This window comes from Podarcis tiliguerta (assembly GCF_965153285.1).
Source record: "Podarcis tiliguerta genome assembly, chromosome: 6".
In the NCBI taxonomy this organism is placed as follows: domain Eukaryota; kingdom Metazoa; phylum Chordata; class Lepidosauria; order Squamata; family Lacertidae; genus Podarcis; species Podarcis tiliguerta.
Genome location: NC_139539.1, coordinates 26159726 through 26178618, shown reverse-complemented (window position 1 = coordinate 26178618; position 18893 = coordinate 26159726). Strand labels below are relative to the sequence as shown.

Sequence of the window (18893 nt, the reverse complement as noted above, 5' to 3'; positions counted from 1 at the left end):
ACAAGCCGAAAGAGGAAGCTCTGGGTCACGTACATGGGTTTATATAGGTCCCTCGATCCATTTAGACTGCAACTCCATTGGCCAGATTGAAACCCAGCATTGAGGGACCTACCAATCGGGTGTTGTGGCTATCCAATGGACCCACCCACAACCAAGAGGTCAGTCTCCAGATCTCACCGCAACACATTCCCTCTTTTAGGGAGGACACGATTTATGCGCCAGATGCTAGGGAAAAACTGCCAGAGAAGTCCACTGCACTCGTGTCTTGCTAGTGTGCTCCCTCCCCATAAACATCTGGCTGACTGCTGTAGGAACAGAATTCTAGATTGGTGGGCCTTGGTCTAATCTGGCAGGTTCCTTCTTGTGGTCTAAAGGAACATGCCCAACAGCCAAAGTGCTTTCCAACCCAGCTTTTTCACTTTCCAAACTGCTGCTTCACTGGCACATAATGAACCTATGCTCCCACAAGAGGTGGTGATGGCTACCAATTTGGATGACTTTAAATGTCTAATTCATGCAGGATAAGACTGTTAAGGAGTGCAGTTCTTAATGGGTTAATTGCATTAAGGAGCGAAGAGCTGACTCATTCTCATTCTTGAGATGCACTTGACTGAATCTGCTCACTTCCTTGTCGGTGTTACTGGACAGATTAGGCATATAACTTTGTGTATAAAGGGGCTCATCTTACATTGTGGGCTGTGCATCTTTGGAAGTGGGCCATTGGTCACTGGCAGGAAGGACTGAATCATTGCAGAACTGTGAAGTTAGCCGAATACTTTGCACATATAAGAGAAAACTTGTAGAATTGCCAGACTTCAGGACTCTGAGACCTCTAAGCTTTTGCAGGCCGCTAATGCGCCTCTCTGGTCTGTAGCTTCCTGGGGTTCAGCACAACAGTTCTCAAGCTGCTTTATTCAATGGGAAGCTCATTGCTCTAGCCTAGTTATGAAGGAGGGCTGCACATGCCTCCGTTCAGTGAGGATTATCAGTCCTAAGTCAGTGTCGATGCTTTTCCCAGTAAGTATGGATAGCGATCGGTAGCTAGGAAGTGACAGCTCAGTTCTAGCCATGCATACTTGGAAGTAAAGGAATTTAACAAGGCAGTTAAGTATGGCTAGGGTTGCAGCCTTGGTCCCATTGAATGGATTGTGCCCACGTAAACATTACAAAGTTGACTGTTGGCCATCATGTACCCCTTATTTCGTGGGGAGGGGTGCAGAGTGGCTGTGAAGTGTTAAGAGAGTCTAAGCTCAGGGCAGCCCCTCCCAACAGCCACTTTGGGCTGCTTTTCTTCCTGTGTCTTCAGCCCCCTGGTTCCACAAACTAAGCAGATGAGAGACTGTGGGCTCTGGGTTGCCTTTCTTAGCCCAAATTCAGCCAGTGTACTCATTGCCTGAACACTGTTGGGTGACCCAATGCTAGGACACACCAGCCCTCATCAGACCTTCACATCCACATGGAACAGTTAACCCATAGAATTAAAGCATTCACAACTAAATTGATGGGGATTCATTTCATTTTAGCAGTATTTTTAGACAAATAATGTGGATGTTGTGGTAAAGTGATTTTTGGGTGGGGGGGCACATGGATACAGTTCCTTGCCTAGGGTGCAAGGCAGCCTAGGAATGCATCTGCTCCACACCAACCTAGAGAATTTGTTCCCATGCTTCCCAGACAGATTTGCATGGCATTGACCCTTCTGTATTGTAAACACAGTGGTAGTTCCAAGGCTTATCTTCTTCATAAGCTTTACAGGAGGACCATAGCGTGCCTTGTTCTTGGCAACCAGATTTTGAAATCCCCTTTCTGTTCACGTTCACTGAATTCCATGCAAAAGAAAAAAGCACCAGTGCAAGAATCTCTTAGTAAAACATTAATCTTGGATCACAGGTTTATTGTATGGATTTTGCAACACAGCCCATTTTACAAACATTGTCTGGGAAACATTTACAAGAATAAATAAGATGGACTTGCAGTTGTAAAAAAAGATTACACCACTGTAATGTACAGTCAAAAAATATATCTGATATTCATTGACTTGACATTTTTTTTTTACCTTCCCTTCTTGTAAACTAGAAAGAAAAGAACTCTGAACGCACAGTGCTGATTTTTTTGTATTTATATATTTTTTCTTTCCCCCCTTTTTTAAATACGTGCTTTATCTATCAAACATCCAAACTGTACAAGTGAGCTTAATTGGTAACCTTAAGCATCCAGGGGATACTGCAAATGAAAATAAATTTAGCTCTCATGCAACAACCCCTCCCAGCTAGCAAAGAGTTGGATCAAAGGAGCTAATACAGGGAACTTCTAGCTAGCTTGGGATATTGATGGCACAGTTATAACCCCCTTAGCCTTGCAGGGAGAACATAAGAAGAATGCTGTTGGCACAATGCCTTTGTTGGATGCCAGTACCTCATGGTTTCAACAAGGAGTGGGTGGGGGTGGGGAGTGGGGAGAGAAAAGAGGAAAAAGAAAGGCATTGATCCAACCCTTCCTATTAACCCAACCCTTCCTAAATGATCTGTGTAGGCCAGCTGAAGTGAATTTGCAATTTCATATTATTATTTTTTTAAGTGTGAATAGGACCTGATTCTCAAAGCTATTTTTAACTGGGGGAAAAGCCACCAAAATGTGACATACACACACCCAGTCACAGTAGGGGTATGTGTGTTTGTATGTTTTTCAGGATAGGGTAAGTTGCATTCTAAACAAAATTTACAGGACTGCTTTTTGATGCCAATTGTAAAAGTAACCTTTGTGTGACATTTCTCAGACACAAAGGGTTCTCTGAATTGGGTCTTAAATGATTTAAAAAGAAAGGAATGGCAGAGAGAGATGATAATAGGGCAAGAATGTCACAAATATGAACAATTAATTTCAGCCATAACTGCTTGGACTTTTTACCAAAAGCTTGCTGGCAAACAGCAAATGATGAGACATGTTAACTCTTCCTTTTGCAGCTGCAACCTAACATTGCTTCTGGAAAGCTACACACACAAAGCAGGCAGTGGGATTCTTAGACACCAAACCTCCATATTTTCCCCCATACCCTCAAGCTGTTATCAGTGTTTTACATGCACCTTCTTAGTACAGCACCACATGATCAGTTAAAGCTACCGCCATTGGGATGAATAACTGCAATGAATGAAACCAGCACGAGGTCCAAATTAGTGGCAAAAACTGTTCTTTGGGTTTGAAAAGGAGGAGAAGTGTGTTCAGGCCTTAGTTTTCAAACATTCACTCTGCCCCCAAACCTATAAACACCACCTTTTTTTTGTCATGCATTTTTTCTCATTACCAAGCTTGAGTTGTTTTGGTGTCCGAGACATGGGCAAGAATTTATGGCAGAGACACCTTTGTTGAAAAAGTACAAGAAAAATGATCTCTTTTTCGTAAAGGGCAATCTGGTTTCTAGTGGCGCAGAGAGATTTCAGAGATTTACTGTTACCGTGTTTGGGTTCAGCCAGGCGCTTGCCGCAGCTGCCGCCGCCTTCTCTTAAAAAACAGATGAGCTACTTTTAAAAATAGTCACTAGCTGTTAGGTCTGTGAAGAGCTCCTCAAGAAAGTAAGCCAATCATAAGGTGAGGAGATGTTCACATTGACTGTGCACGAAACCTCGAACAAACGCTTCTGTGTGTGTGTTTGTGTGTGTGAAATTCTTCATCTCCTCAGTGAGGTGTTTTTCCTCCACCACCCTGCCTCCCCAGCCAGACTGTGATAGAAAAATAGACGCTAACATTTGCAGTTCTATTCCTGACATAACAAAGGTGAGCGAGAAGAATACAGCGGTGTTGCTTAATTAGTTCCAAGGCAGCATCGTTTTGACTTTGAAAGTTGTGAGGCATATTGGGAAATTTCTTCCTGGTGAAATATCTCTGCCAAAAAGGCGGAGGAACAATGCTGAAACCTAAATGCACTTTTTGATCTGTTCAAGGCCAACTTGTCAGCATCCACATAAGAAGCACATACAGCATACTGGCATAATTTGAATAGGTCCCCCCCCCCCCACTCCCATCATCCTGTGCTCAATATTAATTTCATTTCAGCTTGTCTCATTTATTTCAAGGGTGGTGGAGGCTGGAGAATGTCAAGCACTCCTCAAGCCTAAAATAATCTTTAACAATACAGAATCAATACTCTTCTCAAAGGCACTGCTGAATGAGCTTTATAGCCTTGAATGGCGGGCAAGCATGAACTAAAGCATAGGTTGGTGAGGGATGCAGGGAGCAGCAAGTAAGGCTGCCATTACCTGGAAGTACAACTCCTTTAATACAGCAGGATGTGTAGAAAAGTGTAGGATTGTGCTATATACCACAGAAGAGTTTTCTCTCTGGAATGTCCCAGATGCAGCTCATGGTAAATCTCTTAACTTTGGATTCCATGTGTAGAAAGATTCTGTGTAGTTACCATGACCCAAGCATGAAGAGACTATTTGTGTTCTACGACATGGCATACAAACCAGATTGTGCAAAACTACAACCTCCAATAACTCCAACTCACCTTCCTTCTCCCTCTCTCTGACTTCTCCCCATCCCTCTTTCCCTAACACATATACAGTGGTACCTTGGTTCTCAAATGCCTTGGTACTCAAACAACTTGGAAGCCAAACACTGCAAACCCGGAAGTAAGTGTTCTGGTTTGCAAGCTTTTTTCAGAAGCTGAACGTGCTCCGATTTGAGCGACACGCTTCCAATTTGAGTGTTACTCTGAGGTCTGTCTGTTTTTGCTATTTATTTTGCATTTTTGTTTTTGCGGCTCTTTTTGTTTTGTTTTTGTGACTGTGTGGAACCCAGTTCAGTTACTGATTGATTGTGTGACTGCAATACATTGTTTGTTGCTTTCATTTTGTGGATCAATGGTCTCATTAGATAGTAAAATTCATGCTAAATTGCTGTTTTAGGGGTTGTTTTTAAAAGTCTGGAACAGATTAATCTATTTTGCATTACTTTCTATGGGAAGGCGCATCTTGGTTTTGGAATGGACTTCAGGAACGGATTAAGTTTGAGTGCCAAGGTACCACGGTATACACATACCTGGACTATTGCTGCAGTAGGATAAATTTTGTTAACACTATTGCTGGATTCAGGCAGCCATATTTCTCGACAACCAGTGATTCTGCTTCCACACAATGGTGGAAACCAAGTGTAACCTGCCAGTATTTAAAATGCAACAAAATCCACTGCTGTTATCTACTGAGTTGAATAGGATCCAAAATGCAGCCGTCTGATTGGTTCTAGAACAATAGGATTCAGAATACAGCAGCCTGATTGGTCCTAGAACAATAGGATTCAGAATGCAGCAGTCTGATTGGTCTTAGAGCAATGCAGCAGTATGATTAGTCTGCAGGAGCATGGAAGTGAATCCATGACCTGATTGGCCTACAGGAGAATCCTAGAATTAGCCAATCACATGGGGCCCATTGTGTAAATAATGTATATAAAGCAGACATTCTGGGGGAATTCCTCCTCACCACTATGAGCTGAATAAAGAGCATGAAATCCACTCTCGACTCCAAATATATTTCAACTGCAATCCCAACTTTACCAGGCTTCCCACAGCTATCCTTACTGGAGCTTCATTAAGAGTCCGTTAGGTAGTCATGGTGAAGCCCCTGCTCTCTAGCTCGTTGTCCTGTGACAGCAAAATAAAAGTGAGCAGTCTCGTAAGGCTGATGAATCAGATAATGTAAAGCATTCCACACGAGATGTGCCAAGGGAGTTGCATTCTTTTAAAATGTTATATATGGGGCAATAAATGATGATAGGATGGATTGCTTGCCCAGTAGGATTTGGGGGAAAGTACATTTGGATATTAGCTGGAGATGGCCTTCTGATAAGGACAACAAGCTTGCACATTGTAATTGCTAAAAACAAAGCTTGCGCTAAGGTTTGCAGAAAAACAAAATAAAAATAAGTAAATAAAAATAACAGCAATTATACCAATGAGTCATCACTCAACACTATTGTATTACTGATGCTCAAATTTCAAGGAACATATCAAGCACAGCCTTTTGGCTCTTTAATGCACAGTCAATGGTCAATATAACGATCATCTGTGTACAGTCTAATGCAGTACACATTTTTTCCTAGCTCAGTTAAGAAAATTAGGTCACATTTCTGCCCCCCCCTCTCTCTCACACACACACACACCAGTAAACACTATACATATCTGTTCTAATTAACTGCCCACATGGAGCCCCTTTGGAAGCTGGGAGTTCATCTCAAGGACTTCTGCTATTATGTCATTAGAAAATAATCATAATAAGACCTCCTACACAGTTTTGCCATGTGAATGCTGCAGCTGAAGAAAAAAAAGCATTTATTTGACATCATGGAGAGGTTTGCTTTGCATTACTTGTTCTTAATGTGTACAGGGAACAAATCTAAGAAAACAAGACCTACAATCAGTTTAATCAGCAGTGACCTGAAAGGAGTCTACCATGGCAGTGTTCCCTCTTTCATACCACTTTCAAAATGCTCTTCAGGTCTGTTGTCTTGTCTCCAACCTTGCTGAGTGAATCTTGCTTAGTGCGTCCCTCCCCCCACCCCACCCCGGCCACTCAGCTGCTAACCTGATTTAATGTGGTTTTAGATATTCTAATTTATAGATGTGATTTTTTTAAAAAAAGTGCATTTTCTTAGATTTGAAATATGTGTGCATATATCACATTGAGCTATAAAAAAGAAGGTCTGATTCTACTTGAGCTCTCTCATTCAGCATCATGTTTTTACCAAGCAGATGCGCCAGTGCTTTGAGTTCACAAAACATTTCCTGGTGCAATGTAACAAGGTCTGTGACCAAGTACATTAGCTAATAATGACATTCTTGACTTGCACAAGCTTCTCTTTGTACTCTCACATACAGCATCAGAAACAAAGGAGTTCAAATCTGTACTTTTCCTTTTACCAACTGAATTCCCAGAAAGGCTGCACTCTCACTTGTGATACTTCTATTCTCTCTTCTCTCTGTTCCTCTCTACCTCCCCCTCCCCTCTCTTTCGCCCTTTCACTGTTTGCATTCCCAACCTGATAATTTTTCGGGGCTGGTGTGCTGATTCTGTGCACCATTCCCACCAACTTCATGCCATGAGCCAATGTGGATCTTCCCACCGCGTCTACACGCACTGGTGTGTGCATAGCAGACTGGGTGGAATCAGAGGATCAACATTAGTAAAGGGATTAGCACTAGATAATGGCATGCAGCATCAAACATACCATAGTACCTGTTTTCAGGTACTGTTGTCTCTACTTCCGGCTCCATGCCAAACTGAGAGCATGGGATGCTCCCATTTAGACATATCTTCAGCTCATTCTTGTGGCTGCCTTTCTTCCATGTCCCTTCTCTCTCTCTCTAAATAACATTGAACATATGTATGCTATAGTTCACCTTTTGTGATTCTTGATTCCAGTATCTGATCATAAAATGGGCCATTCATCAGCTCCAGATTTTGACCAAAGAACAGGTTCACATGTTTCCAACAACACCAGAGCCATCTGTTTCTTCCAGATTATTATATGCCCCAAACAGGTTTTCTCCCCTCCCTGGGTGCAGAGGAATTGCAACATGACCCCACTGTGTTGACAATGAAAGGCCTGGTATGCAATTCACAATGGTTCCACCATCACCCCTGTATCAGATACATTGGCTTTCAATACTGCAACTTCCTTAGCTGCAATAGTGTTATTTACTTCCACATTTAAAACAGAGTTTGTTTCACTGGGATTTAATGATTTTACCCTCCCAGTGAACTTGTAAAAATATATATCTTGAGAGCAAAAGGGATTACTAATTAAAGGTGCCTTCTAAATTAAAATGTCTTGCAGTATTGCGACTGTTATTTATTTATTTATTATATCTTTTTTTTAAAAAAAAGGAAATTAACACTATATTTCAAAGGCCAAAAATCAATGTGTCTAAAGCCTGAGTGCCTAGTTATTAATGAAATGACCAGAGGATAGAATCACATCAGCAGGGGTTTGTATGGAATTATTTCTGATTAATAGAAAAACTCCCCCCCCCCCAATCGCCAACCTGCAGTTGAAATGAATAAGCCAAGGAAAGTAGTAATACCCATGCCAGCAATTCAAGTGTTTCTTACACAGATAATCAGGGCCAAACAAAATGTTTCAAGAAAGGTGCAACTTTCAAAATGCTGAAAAAGAGATGTCATGAGCCTCCGGACTTGACATGTAAGGAGGAGGATTTGATCCTCCTGCCTTAGTTCGGTTTCCTATATGTTGTTCTGATCTGGACAAATAGCAGCTTTGGGGGTCAGTGATTTTCATTGAGAAAACTACATGGCATGGGATATGTCCACACATCTTGGCCATCATGTCTGGTTTGATTCCTTGCAGGGATCAGGCCAGGATGCCAGCTCTGGCCTGTGTGAGAAATTGGCTGGATTTTAAACTGCGTCACCTGAGTCAAGCAATCAGCATTTTTACTACAGTACACAACACGCTTTCCCACCCCACCCCACTGTAAAACCCATTCTTTGTTCATCTCTCAGCTTTTACCACCTGCACTCTCTGTTGAGTGGAGCATTTTGTGACTCAAATTTATTTGATGACTGATCTACTCCCGACTGAACTGTTGAATATTATTGTGTATTTAATTGTTTTGTTGTTCATCTGTTTCAATTGTCAGCTTTTCTGATGAAATCTTCAACAAAGGTTAAAAAACAACAACAACAACAACCCAACTTTCTGCCCAGCTGTTTGGAGTTTTCATGAGGAGACTGAAATAGGAATTGATTGGGCTTGGGGTTCTGGGGCTTATTAGTCCCAATTAGTGCAGTTTGTGGGGGCACTGTGGAATAGCTTCCTAATTCTACTTGACTAAGACAGTGTTCTTGCTCTATTTTGAAACAGATTTTTAAAAGTATATTGAACTCTAGGCAGGTTTGACCTTCCTGTTGCAGACAAGTAGCCTGTACAGGAAGTAATTCGACAATATTATCGTTATGGGTTTGGGGAGGGGGAAAGTAGGCTGAATGCGGAGACCCTCCTAACCCCTGGATCCAGCAAATGTAAAATATAAGCCAGGCTAGCTTTCTGTTGAGGTGATGTTAAGGGAAGCAAAGGAAAGGGGCTCTGTGCAAGGTGGCAAATGGGTGGAGCCCTCTCCCAGCTTGTGGTTGGTTTGAAAGAAAGGAAACACGAACCCTGGGTAACTGCTTGGAACCCCTTGAATTTCGCATTACTCAGAGATTGGGGTGATGTGAGTCTACCAGAATCGCATGAGTCTACCAGAGTGGATGGTGGGAGCATTAATCACCTGTGAAAATTGTTGAACATTTGCAAATTATATGGATGCAATGAGTGATAATGGTTCAGGCCTACATTATAGTATTTTAGAGACTTCTGTGCTTTCAAATAGGATAAGCGATGTACGGCGACGCCAGTTACGTGTGTAATGACGATGGGAAAATGCACTGTGAATATGGCAGTGCATATCCTCTTTTGCATGTATGCCTAAATACAGTTACCTGGAGTGTAAGGCCCACTGGAATCATTCAGACTTACTTCTTGGTAGAATATATGAGGCAAGCATTTGGAAAGATAAAAATGTAAAGGGGCATCTGTGAGACCATAAAGCTGGCATGTGATGAGCCAAGATGGGCGAAGAGCTCTTGGGAGATGCTACAGCTAAGACTACTTTCCAGGTAATTATACTTGTCATGTGTCAGGTTTGGCCATCACATCTTGCACAATGGCTCCTGTCATCTGGGAGGATAGAGCTGCTGCTGCTGCATAACCCCACACTAGCAAACATGATGGACTGGGTTGAAACCGATGGAGACAATTTTTTTTTTCTTTCTTTCTGCACCTCTTTAAAGAAGCCTGATGGCTAAGCATATAAAAATACATGAACAGCTATAACAGCTGCATCATTTCAATAGGGTTGGCTGCCCACGATGAAACAGCAACCAGCCATTTCATATTATCCAATTTACACACGGTTCTACAGCTTCAAAATATAATTGTTGACCTGAGACAGCAAGGCAGAATTGTTCAGTGTATGTTTCCAAGAATTGCTTCTTAGGATTTCACAGAAAAATCTGCAGAATAAAACTTCCCCCCTGTCTTCCTTAATATATCAACATCAACCCTCTCTGTGTGCTTGCCAACTTCTACCTGAATTCTGTCCTTTTGAAAGGGAAAAACAACAACAGTTCCTATATTTGGAGACGGGTATAGCATACTCTTCTTGCCTTTTACAAATTTAGAAAAGCTAAGTGTTCTGTTTTGAGGCATAACCATCAATTTACCATGTACCAATCTGGAATCGGATTGTTTGGAGAGCTGTCAGATCTCACGTACATTGTGACAATTCTATACTTTACCAATCTCCTTTGTTCTGAGTTATGAATACTCCACATCATCTCTCGACTCTCACAGTCAGATAGGTCTACATCACATTGCTTGTTTTGAGAATTTTGATTGGCAAGGTTAACCTGTAAACCTGTAAACCTATGCTGCAAACTCATGAGTTCACATGTTATATTTCCCCTAATAACTCAGTTCATTAGATGGTGTGAAACTTCTGTCACCCATTCTTACAGGTTCAGTTATAGCAGACCAGTGCCCCTTGCCAAAACAGGGAGTTGCATCTCTGATGAGCCTGCCAGACTGACCATTATCACCTATTCTCTTACAGAACTTGCCCTCAGAAAATGACTATATAGAAGGTGCAGACAACCTCCAAGCTGTGTGTACTGCAAAACAACCAGCAGATATATAACAAGCCTGCCCCTCCATGACATCCTGCTTTTAAAGAGACACTGTACACAAACAAGTACTTAAGGTAAAACTCAATTAACTTCATTACAAACCAAAGGCCAATAATTGTTTGAAGCATGAAGATAATTTTAGGGTGTCTTTGATTTAGATGGCTAGGAGGTGCAATTTAACAGAACTGCTTCACCAGTGCTGCAGCCGCTATGAACCAACCCATGCACAACATTGGAAATTGAGTAGCACTGTGTAGCAACCAAGGCAGCAAATTCACCAACAGCCTCTTGGTTCCATGGCCTGCTTCTAAGACAATGGGAGCAGACAGAAAATTACAGCTTCATTGCAGTGGCCTTTTCATTTGAAAAACTGATCACAAAGACTCACTGTGCTGAAAGCCTTAACGTGGGTCTACTGAAGCTTTCCTCTTTTGCCAAATGGCTGATATAGAAAACTAAAAACATAAAGTGAGGATTTGTGGGGGAGGCGAAGAGAAAGAGGAGTTGAAAGGCGACTGATTATTCCAGTAATCCCCCTTCCCCATTCGTATCAAGGAGAAACAAAAATACACATCCAAAATGGCAGAGTGAAGCAGTCAGAAAGGATTAGAAATCAGAGTCTTCCAGCCTGCCTCGTGGCTTGCCAATTTGTACAGTAGGTTGTTTAAAAAGTGAGAGACGTTCCTGGAGAAAGCAGATGGTAGCAGATCCCTCCTCCTTCCAATGGCACTGAGATCTGACCTGGTCTCTCGCTCCAGGGTGAAGAGCTTTGCTTTCCTCACCCCATTGCTCCCTTTAAGTACGAGGGGAACCAATGCCCTTCAGACATCAGGGCTTTGGGAATTCAGCAAGCTCTCCACCTTTCATGGGCTAAAATGAACTCAAGTATTCCAGTGCAACCTCGTATACAAATTTATATTGTTCCTAAAAGAGAAGAAAAAGAGAGCCTAATGAGAAAAAAGAGTGATTACAAGCCTCATCCTCCTGTTCTACTTGAGCACGTGAGTTTAGATTGTCTCCAATATGAGTCCTGTTCAGAGTATGCCCATTGAAATTAATGGACAATGTGTCTACTCTGAGCAGGGATGTAAGGAGATGGCTATTTCCACTGCTTTTTTCTTTAAAAAGTGTTTAGGGTTACTTTCATTTTCCTACTCATATTGAAATACTTCCCCTCAAAGAAGCCAAACTTAAATTCACAAAATGCTTAGGGGTAAGCGTCCACCCAGAAAAAAGCACTGGTTATTTCCATCCAGTCCTGGGTTTATTGTGATAAGCACTGCATCCATTTCAGGGGTGCCAACTATAGGTGGCTCTAAGTCCTTGAATCACCCACAAAAAAAATGTGGGTGCTTGGCACCCACACCGCAAGGCCTGCATGCAACTTCTGAGGTCTGGCAAGACCTCGGAAAGCATCTCTGAGGTCTCATGAGGTCATCAGGTACCACCAGAAATCAGGTTCTGAGGCTGGGAATGCGGTGACATGATTAATTTCAGTAGAGGTTAAACATCAAAAACAATGCAGTAAATAACATAATTATTTCCTTAACGTTTGCAAACTAGTAGGGGGGCACACTAGTTCCAATGGGCTATGCATGTTGACATGTAATTCTAAAAGGGCTTTAAATTATAGCACAAATATTTATGGCTTGCAACTTATTGGGAGGAGTTATGTGTGCACATGTAGGAAACATAAAGCTTTTAAAGCTCCTTGTTAGCTGTCTGATGTCTATTGAAACTGATGGAGACAGTCACAACCAAGTGAAGCTAGGTGGCAGTGGGGGTGATAACATTTGTTTATTTTCAGGGGAAATTTTTTTATCTTTCAATATCCAGAATGAAATGTGGCCAAGATAATGCATACCCAGCACTATTCATTTCTAATACTTGTGTCTCTTTGTTACGTGAACCTTCACTTGTATTCCTCCAAAGGCCAACATAAGAGGCCTTTGAGATCCCTTCTCAATGTTCCACAGACAGAAATGGTATGTTATGCATTAACACTAGAGGGCCTTCTGTGTGGTGGCACCTCAGTTTAAGTTGGTGCCTAGTGCCTCAACAAGGAAGGGTGAGGTGGAAGTGAATCAAATTAATTGGCAATCGCTCCAAAAACACAAAGCATCCGAGCTGAAGCATAGGGCCAAATTCAACTAAGTTCTTGCGCTAGCAGAAGCCAGCATGTTGAATCCCGCTAGCATAATGGGACCTACTCTGGTTCTCTCCAAATCTGCTCAGAAGGGTCAGGAGAACTCAGTGTGCAGGGCCGGGAGGGTAGCTCATTTCATCTTGCAAACACAAATGCTTGTGCTGGCTGATGGAACGGCTCTCCTTAGCCTGATGTTGAATTCCACCCACAGAATTTAATTAAAAACTGGCCCGTTGTGTAAGCATCTCACTAGAGATGCATTCCTACACCCTAACCCAGCCTGCAGTACTTACCAGTGTCTCCACCATGTTGGATTTGTTGTTCCGTAGGGTTTTCACTATGTGAAAAACATCAATGATGTTCTGCTGCTGGATCATTTCACACACACTGCAGATTGCACAGAAGGTGCCACTGCGGCCACCCCCATTCCTAGGTGTATAAGGAAAGACATGGGGAAAGCAGGGGAATTTGTATTAGCTGAGGACTTCGAGGAGTGGCTTATTTGTCTCTCCCCCCCCCCCCACCCTGCCATGCAATGTGCCCTATTGCATTTGCAAAGCTGCCCATGGAAGTAGCAGACACCAACTATGGGATCCGCTTCCCTCCTTCATGAACTGAGAGGGATACACAAATATTCCAAAGGTTTGAGCAGGCTGTATAGACTGATAGACTGGAATATTCTTTTAAAGATCAGGAGTGTTTGGTTTGAAGGATCTTAGCAGACCAATACGTAAGCAGATCAGGGCCATAAAAAAACAAAAACAAAACATTCCTGTCTAGCATTTCATCAGCATGGATGCATACCAGATCTAGCTGCTCTTTAGATTTCCAACAATGCCCTGGAACACTGCTTGCTTGGGGTTACTTTGTGAAATTTAAGTGGTGACTAGATCTTGCTGCTCTCCCCTGATAAGCCCCCAGGATCTACCAATGGACAAAGGAGGCCTATTCAACTTGTCCCAGCCCTGAACTAGATGATGTTTTCTGGCCCTTCAATTCCATGCAATTCTGCTCAGCAGGCATTTGGATCAGCAGCACTATGGCATACACATGTACAAATGCAGGGTATGGTGTTCCATCAAAGCAGCAAACCTGAAGGCTCAGTTCATCAGCAGTGCTTTTCTGCTTTGTAACCAATATTTAGCACAGAAAACAAAGGCAAACTACTTACAGGCAATGGACCACAGTTCTCCCATCTCGCCCATCATACTGCTCCTGCCACTTCTCCAGCCTCCTGACCACCTTCAAGAGGGAGCGCTTGGAAGGAGGTATGTCTCTATATGCTGGCCAACCAATGTACTGCAAATGCTGGACAATACGGTACCCATCCTGGGGCTAAAAGAAAAGAAATACATCTGGGTTGGACTGTGTGAAGGACTTGTATGAAACCTTTTATGTACTCTCAGAAGTCCATGTTCTGGTCTTCTGAGAGTCCTCCTCTATATCCCATTGTAAGAAAGAGGCTTCCTACTTCCCACTCCTACTGCCCACTGTAAAAGGAGACCAATGGAAGCAACCTCAGGCTGTTTTCACTTGCAGGGAAGGTTCCCCAAAGAAGTTTATTCATGTTGGCACATCAGGAAAGCAAACAATGAGAACAGGAAGGTATTCAGTTATGCTAGATGAACTGATGCAAGATTTGCTCATTTTTACTTGCTTATTTTTCCTGCTTGAGGAAATGAGGCTGGAGGTGCCATGTCAAGACAAGGCAAATCAGACCTCTTGTAATCACTGTCTGGAGACATAGGATCTATACAAGGTGTGGGGAACCTGTGGTTCTGCAGATATTGGTTTCCAGGGTCACATCCACACCATACATGTAAAATATTCTTGTTACTTTAACAGTCATGGTCCCCCCCACAAGGAATCCTTGGAACTGTAGTTTGGTAAGGGTGCTGGGAATTATAGCTTTGTGAGGGATAAAATACAGTTTGCAGGATTCTTTGAGGGAAACCATGACTGCTAAGGTGACATAAATGTGTTTTAAATGTATGGTGTGTATATCACTAAACTCCCATCATTCCTGGCAAACAGGGCTGGGGCTCATGGGAATTTGTAGTCCAGCAGTGCCTGAATTTCCACAGGTTCCTCATCCACAGTTTAGAACAGAGGTTTTCAACCTTTTTTAGTCCACAGCTCGCTTGACCAACTGCATTCTTTCTGTGGCACCCCTGTGGGGCTCAGAAACCCAGTTATGTCTCCCCTTGCCTGCAGAGCTGGCAGCCTCTCACCCTGTGCTTTTTTTCTGGGGGGACGCAGGGGAACACATACCCCTAAACATTTTGTGAATCTAAGTGTGGCCTCATTGAGGGGCAGTATTTCAATATGAGTAGGAAAATGAGAGTACCCCTAAACAAGAGGGGAGTGGAAGGAAGTCAAGCAAAATTATGGTTTAAATTTTTTTTTTGATGATGTTTTTGTTATTTTTGGAAAATTAATAAAATGTTATTTTAAAAAAGGAGGGTGAGAAGGAGGCCAGTGTTGTTCAAGGCACCCCGGGGTGCCATGGCACACTGGTTGAAAACTGCTGGTTTAGATCATGGAAGGGATGGCTGGTAGCTAACAGGATCAATAATTTCCTCTCCTGAATGTCATGAGCAAACATTTGCAGAAAGCTAGTTCTTGGAATTAGTATCTGATTTATACAGTAGCTGACAAAAAAGGTATGTCTTTTTTTCTCCCCGAGGCCCACTATGACCACCTTTTTAACAGACAAGCAATCAATAGAGAGTTGGTACTTAATTGCGTGGGACAAATTACTCTGACGGATGGTGAACATCAATGTAATCTTTGCCATTGGCAGTACAAGATTTCATGAGACTTTTCAGAGAATCATAGTTTGTAAGCACTCTGTTTCCCTTTCATCTTCAGGCTCAAGGATAAGGATAGGTAACAGGTTAGAGGGATCAGACATTTGCCAGGAATGGGTCACATCTAGAGACAGAAGAGTGTGTAGGGACATGCTAGTAATATGTGGGGGAGGTATGCAAGTTCCTGATGCTGGGAAATGGCAAAAAAGTTTTACCTCAAATGACCCTTCTGTACTAATAAATGTCTGAGTGCTAAAAAGCAACATTAAATTCGTTGAAAATGTGGAAGCTGAATTTGACTCAGATCCTTTCCCTAACCATCCCTATGGCAGATCCTGGATCCATCCAGTGATGGCAATGGAAATTAATTGGGGAGGGGAGAACAAAAGGGGCAAAGTATATTTCTAGGTGGATAAGTTGTGTCTTACATGGTAAGATCTCGGTGGGGTGGGGGAGGGACCAGGTTTGTTAATGACAGGAGTCCAGCAATTGGGGAGGGCTGCGGGCATGAACTCCTGATTTGGGAAGGCACTTGCCTCCCACTAGCACTGCCCACCCTGCCTTCCTGCCCACTTCCTTGCTGCAGGATTTGCTCAGCGTAGCTCCTCCAAGATCAAGGGCAATCAGGGGAATTCAAGGACAACTGGAAGGAGGTGTAGTCTCCAGGGAAACAGAACTGGAGGCAGAAGGAGATATGCTGCAGCTATAGTGTGAATAGTATTTTAAAGATAACTCAAGCTGTGGAATGACAAGAGACCACAACTGCTAGGGAGCTAGAGAGGGAGCCCTCAACCATAAGAAGTAGAAGCTGAGGTTCGGTGTGGGGAGTAGGGAGTAGAGAGGAAGAGAGAGCTCACAAAGCCTGTGGTAGAAGCCCACCTGAGTGGGGAAGAAGCAAGTTGGGGAAGGGCCGTAACTCACGTCCCAGGTTCAACCCCTGACCTCTCCAGGGAGGGCTGGGAATACCCCCCACCTGAAACCTTGGAGTGCCACTGCCACTCAATTATCTGACTTGGTATAAGTCTATTCCTGTGTATGAGAACTTTGCAGCCAGACCTCTGTATACTTAAAGATTAATGATCTGATGGAGTTGTCCAGGAGACCAACTCCAGACTAAATGCCAGTGTTAAAACCAGGGATTGTATCTTTTTACCCTTGCCATGTTGCAGATCCGGAATATCCTATTGATGATGTCCTCATCAATATCAGCAGAAACAAATTCCACTTGGATTGGCCCATAACAACAGGATGTCTTCTCTGGCCAGTACTGCATGCAGAGCTGCTCAGAGAGAAAAGGGAAGCACACAACAAACCAAAATTAGGATGGAGGAAAACGCAACATACCAGCTTTTACACTAAAACCCATTACATCCAATGATGAAAATAGCCAGTTATAATAGTGAAACCTTTAACATGATTTGCCATCTACATATAACATAATGAATATAGAATATGGGGGGGAGCCTGTATTCAGCCTCCTGACCCCCAACATCAAATTGGCAATCATCAGAATTGACCAAACCAATAATTTCTTAGAGGATGTTGCATGCATGGGAATTTGAAAACCCATCAAGAGCAGATGCTTGATAACATTTCTCCTCTCCATGCTATTCAGAACCCAGAACTATGTAAGGCAAAGGCATCCAGCAAACTGATTCATGCCTTGTAGCTTACTCTTGTTGGATGAAGCCAGAAGTGATTTTTTTCAGATAAAGCTTTCAACAGTGTCTCACACATAAGGCAAAGTAAAAAAATTTCCTTCCATATTTTTGTGGGACTATTTGTCATCCATGAACATGGTGTGAGGGGGCATATCAGTGCCTTTTTTTTTTTTTTTTTTTTACGTGGGAGTGATTCCAAGACATTTTCAGGAGTGCACTTAGCGTTAAACATGAAATGGCCAAGGTATCTCCTTTCTTTCTGTCTATGCAAGAAAGGGGTCTAAATGGTGCTTCAAGCAGCAGCTAGACTCTCCTCTGAAGCCTCAAGATTGAATTTGGGATTGAGAGTGCATCCAGAGTGGTCCCTACATTCCTCAGAGTGCCAAAGTTTCAATAGGGAGCATCAGCTGAATCAATATGAAAATTCGCTAGAGCCCCTTGGAATCCTTCAGAATCCATTAGCCTCTGGGGGTCCATCACTTCAACAGGACCCTTCAAGACAGAGCTAACCAAATTGAGTGTGTGCCTTGCTACATGTTGTAGGCCAATGACATGTTGTGATGAGACAGCCTCATGACTGCCACGGTAGAAATCAAAGGTGGAATCCAACATAGCACTAAGGCAAATGTTCCATCAGCACAAGAATTTCTGCTACCTCCGTCCCCCTGTACATCCTTTTAATCAGTTCTAGGGGTCCCCCCTCAACCCTCCGGATCAGATTTGGAGATGGTGCAGGGCCTGCATGAGAAGATGAAGGGGAATGTTTCATTGCCAAGCAGAAATCCTTGTGCTGATGTGACAGATTGGTAGTATACTGCCTGAAGTCTTGAGCCAACCCCAGATATGGCAGTCTCAGCATGTGAGAATCTCTCCCCTCACTGCAACAAAGATCAGCATAATTGTCCAAAGAAATCTGGGAGGAGCCCATGACTGCCAAGGCTTATCTCTGATCTTAAGATTACCTGAGAAGCAACTGCTTTGAAATAAATAAGTTTTCTAGAAATCAGTTTGGATGCATATATTTAATTGTTTTGTTCAGAGTAATTAGCCGAGAAAAGACTGGTGGAAGATGCCTGGTCTGTAGGAACTCACAACTCCCCCCCCCAAAGAAACTACCTACTTGTGCAGCATCCATTTCGTTCAGCATCACAATAGAGGAGCAGTTGTAATCAAACACCAGCCTCCAAAAATCTGCTACTGTGTTGGGTAAAGGATGCTGGGTAACTATAAAGGCAGCAGGTTGCTTGTGGCTCTGACAAAAGAGTTGGCGGGGAGGGAGGGAAAGAAAAAGAAGGGATTAATGTTAGTGGGGAAAATCAATCACCATTGATTTCAGAAGAATATTAAACCCAGGAGGCTGTGGGCAGGCAAACGAAGCCATGTAACCAGATTATACAAATCGCACCTCACACTCCTTGTTATCGCTGCACATTGAATGAATGAAGCCTTTGTAATGGGATCCCAATGAAGACATTTCATTAGAGAAGAAGTGCCATAAGAACAAGGATTATCCCTTATGAATTATTTATGTGTCAAGACT

General features: G+C 42.8%; 1 protein-coding gene across 1 annotated transcript in view; it reads right to left on the bottom strand.

Moving 5' to 3' along the window:
* Positions 1–1862: 1862 nt before the first annotated feature.
* The window catches only part of PTPRT (protein tyrosine phosphatase receptor type T), a 594790-nt gene continuing 577759 nt past the window's right edge, over positions 1863–18893 (bottom strand). Inside the window, exons 31-37 of the mRNA XM_083446701.1 lie at positions 18474–18605; positions 16846–16971; positions 14054–14217; positions 13176–13311; positions 10490–11660; positions 5532–10427; positions 1863–5186 (exon numbers count right to left, since the gene is read on the bottom strand). Of these exons, the coding sequence (XP_083302827.1) occupies positions 11607–11660; positions 13176–13311; positions 14054–14217; positions 16846–16971; positions 18474–18605 (612 nt within the window). The 3' untranslated portion in view covers positions 1863–5186; positions 5532–10427; positions 10490–11606. The remainder of the gene's footprint in view (positions 5187–5531; positions 10428–10489; positions 11661–13175; positions 13312–14053; positions 14218–16845; positions 16972–18473; positions 18606–18893) is intronic.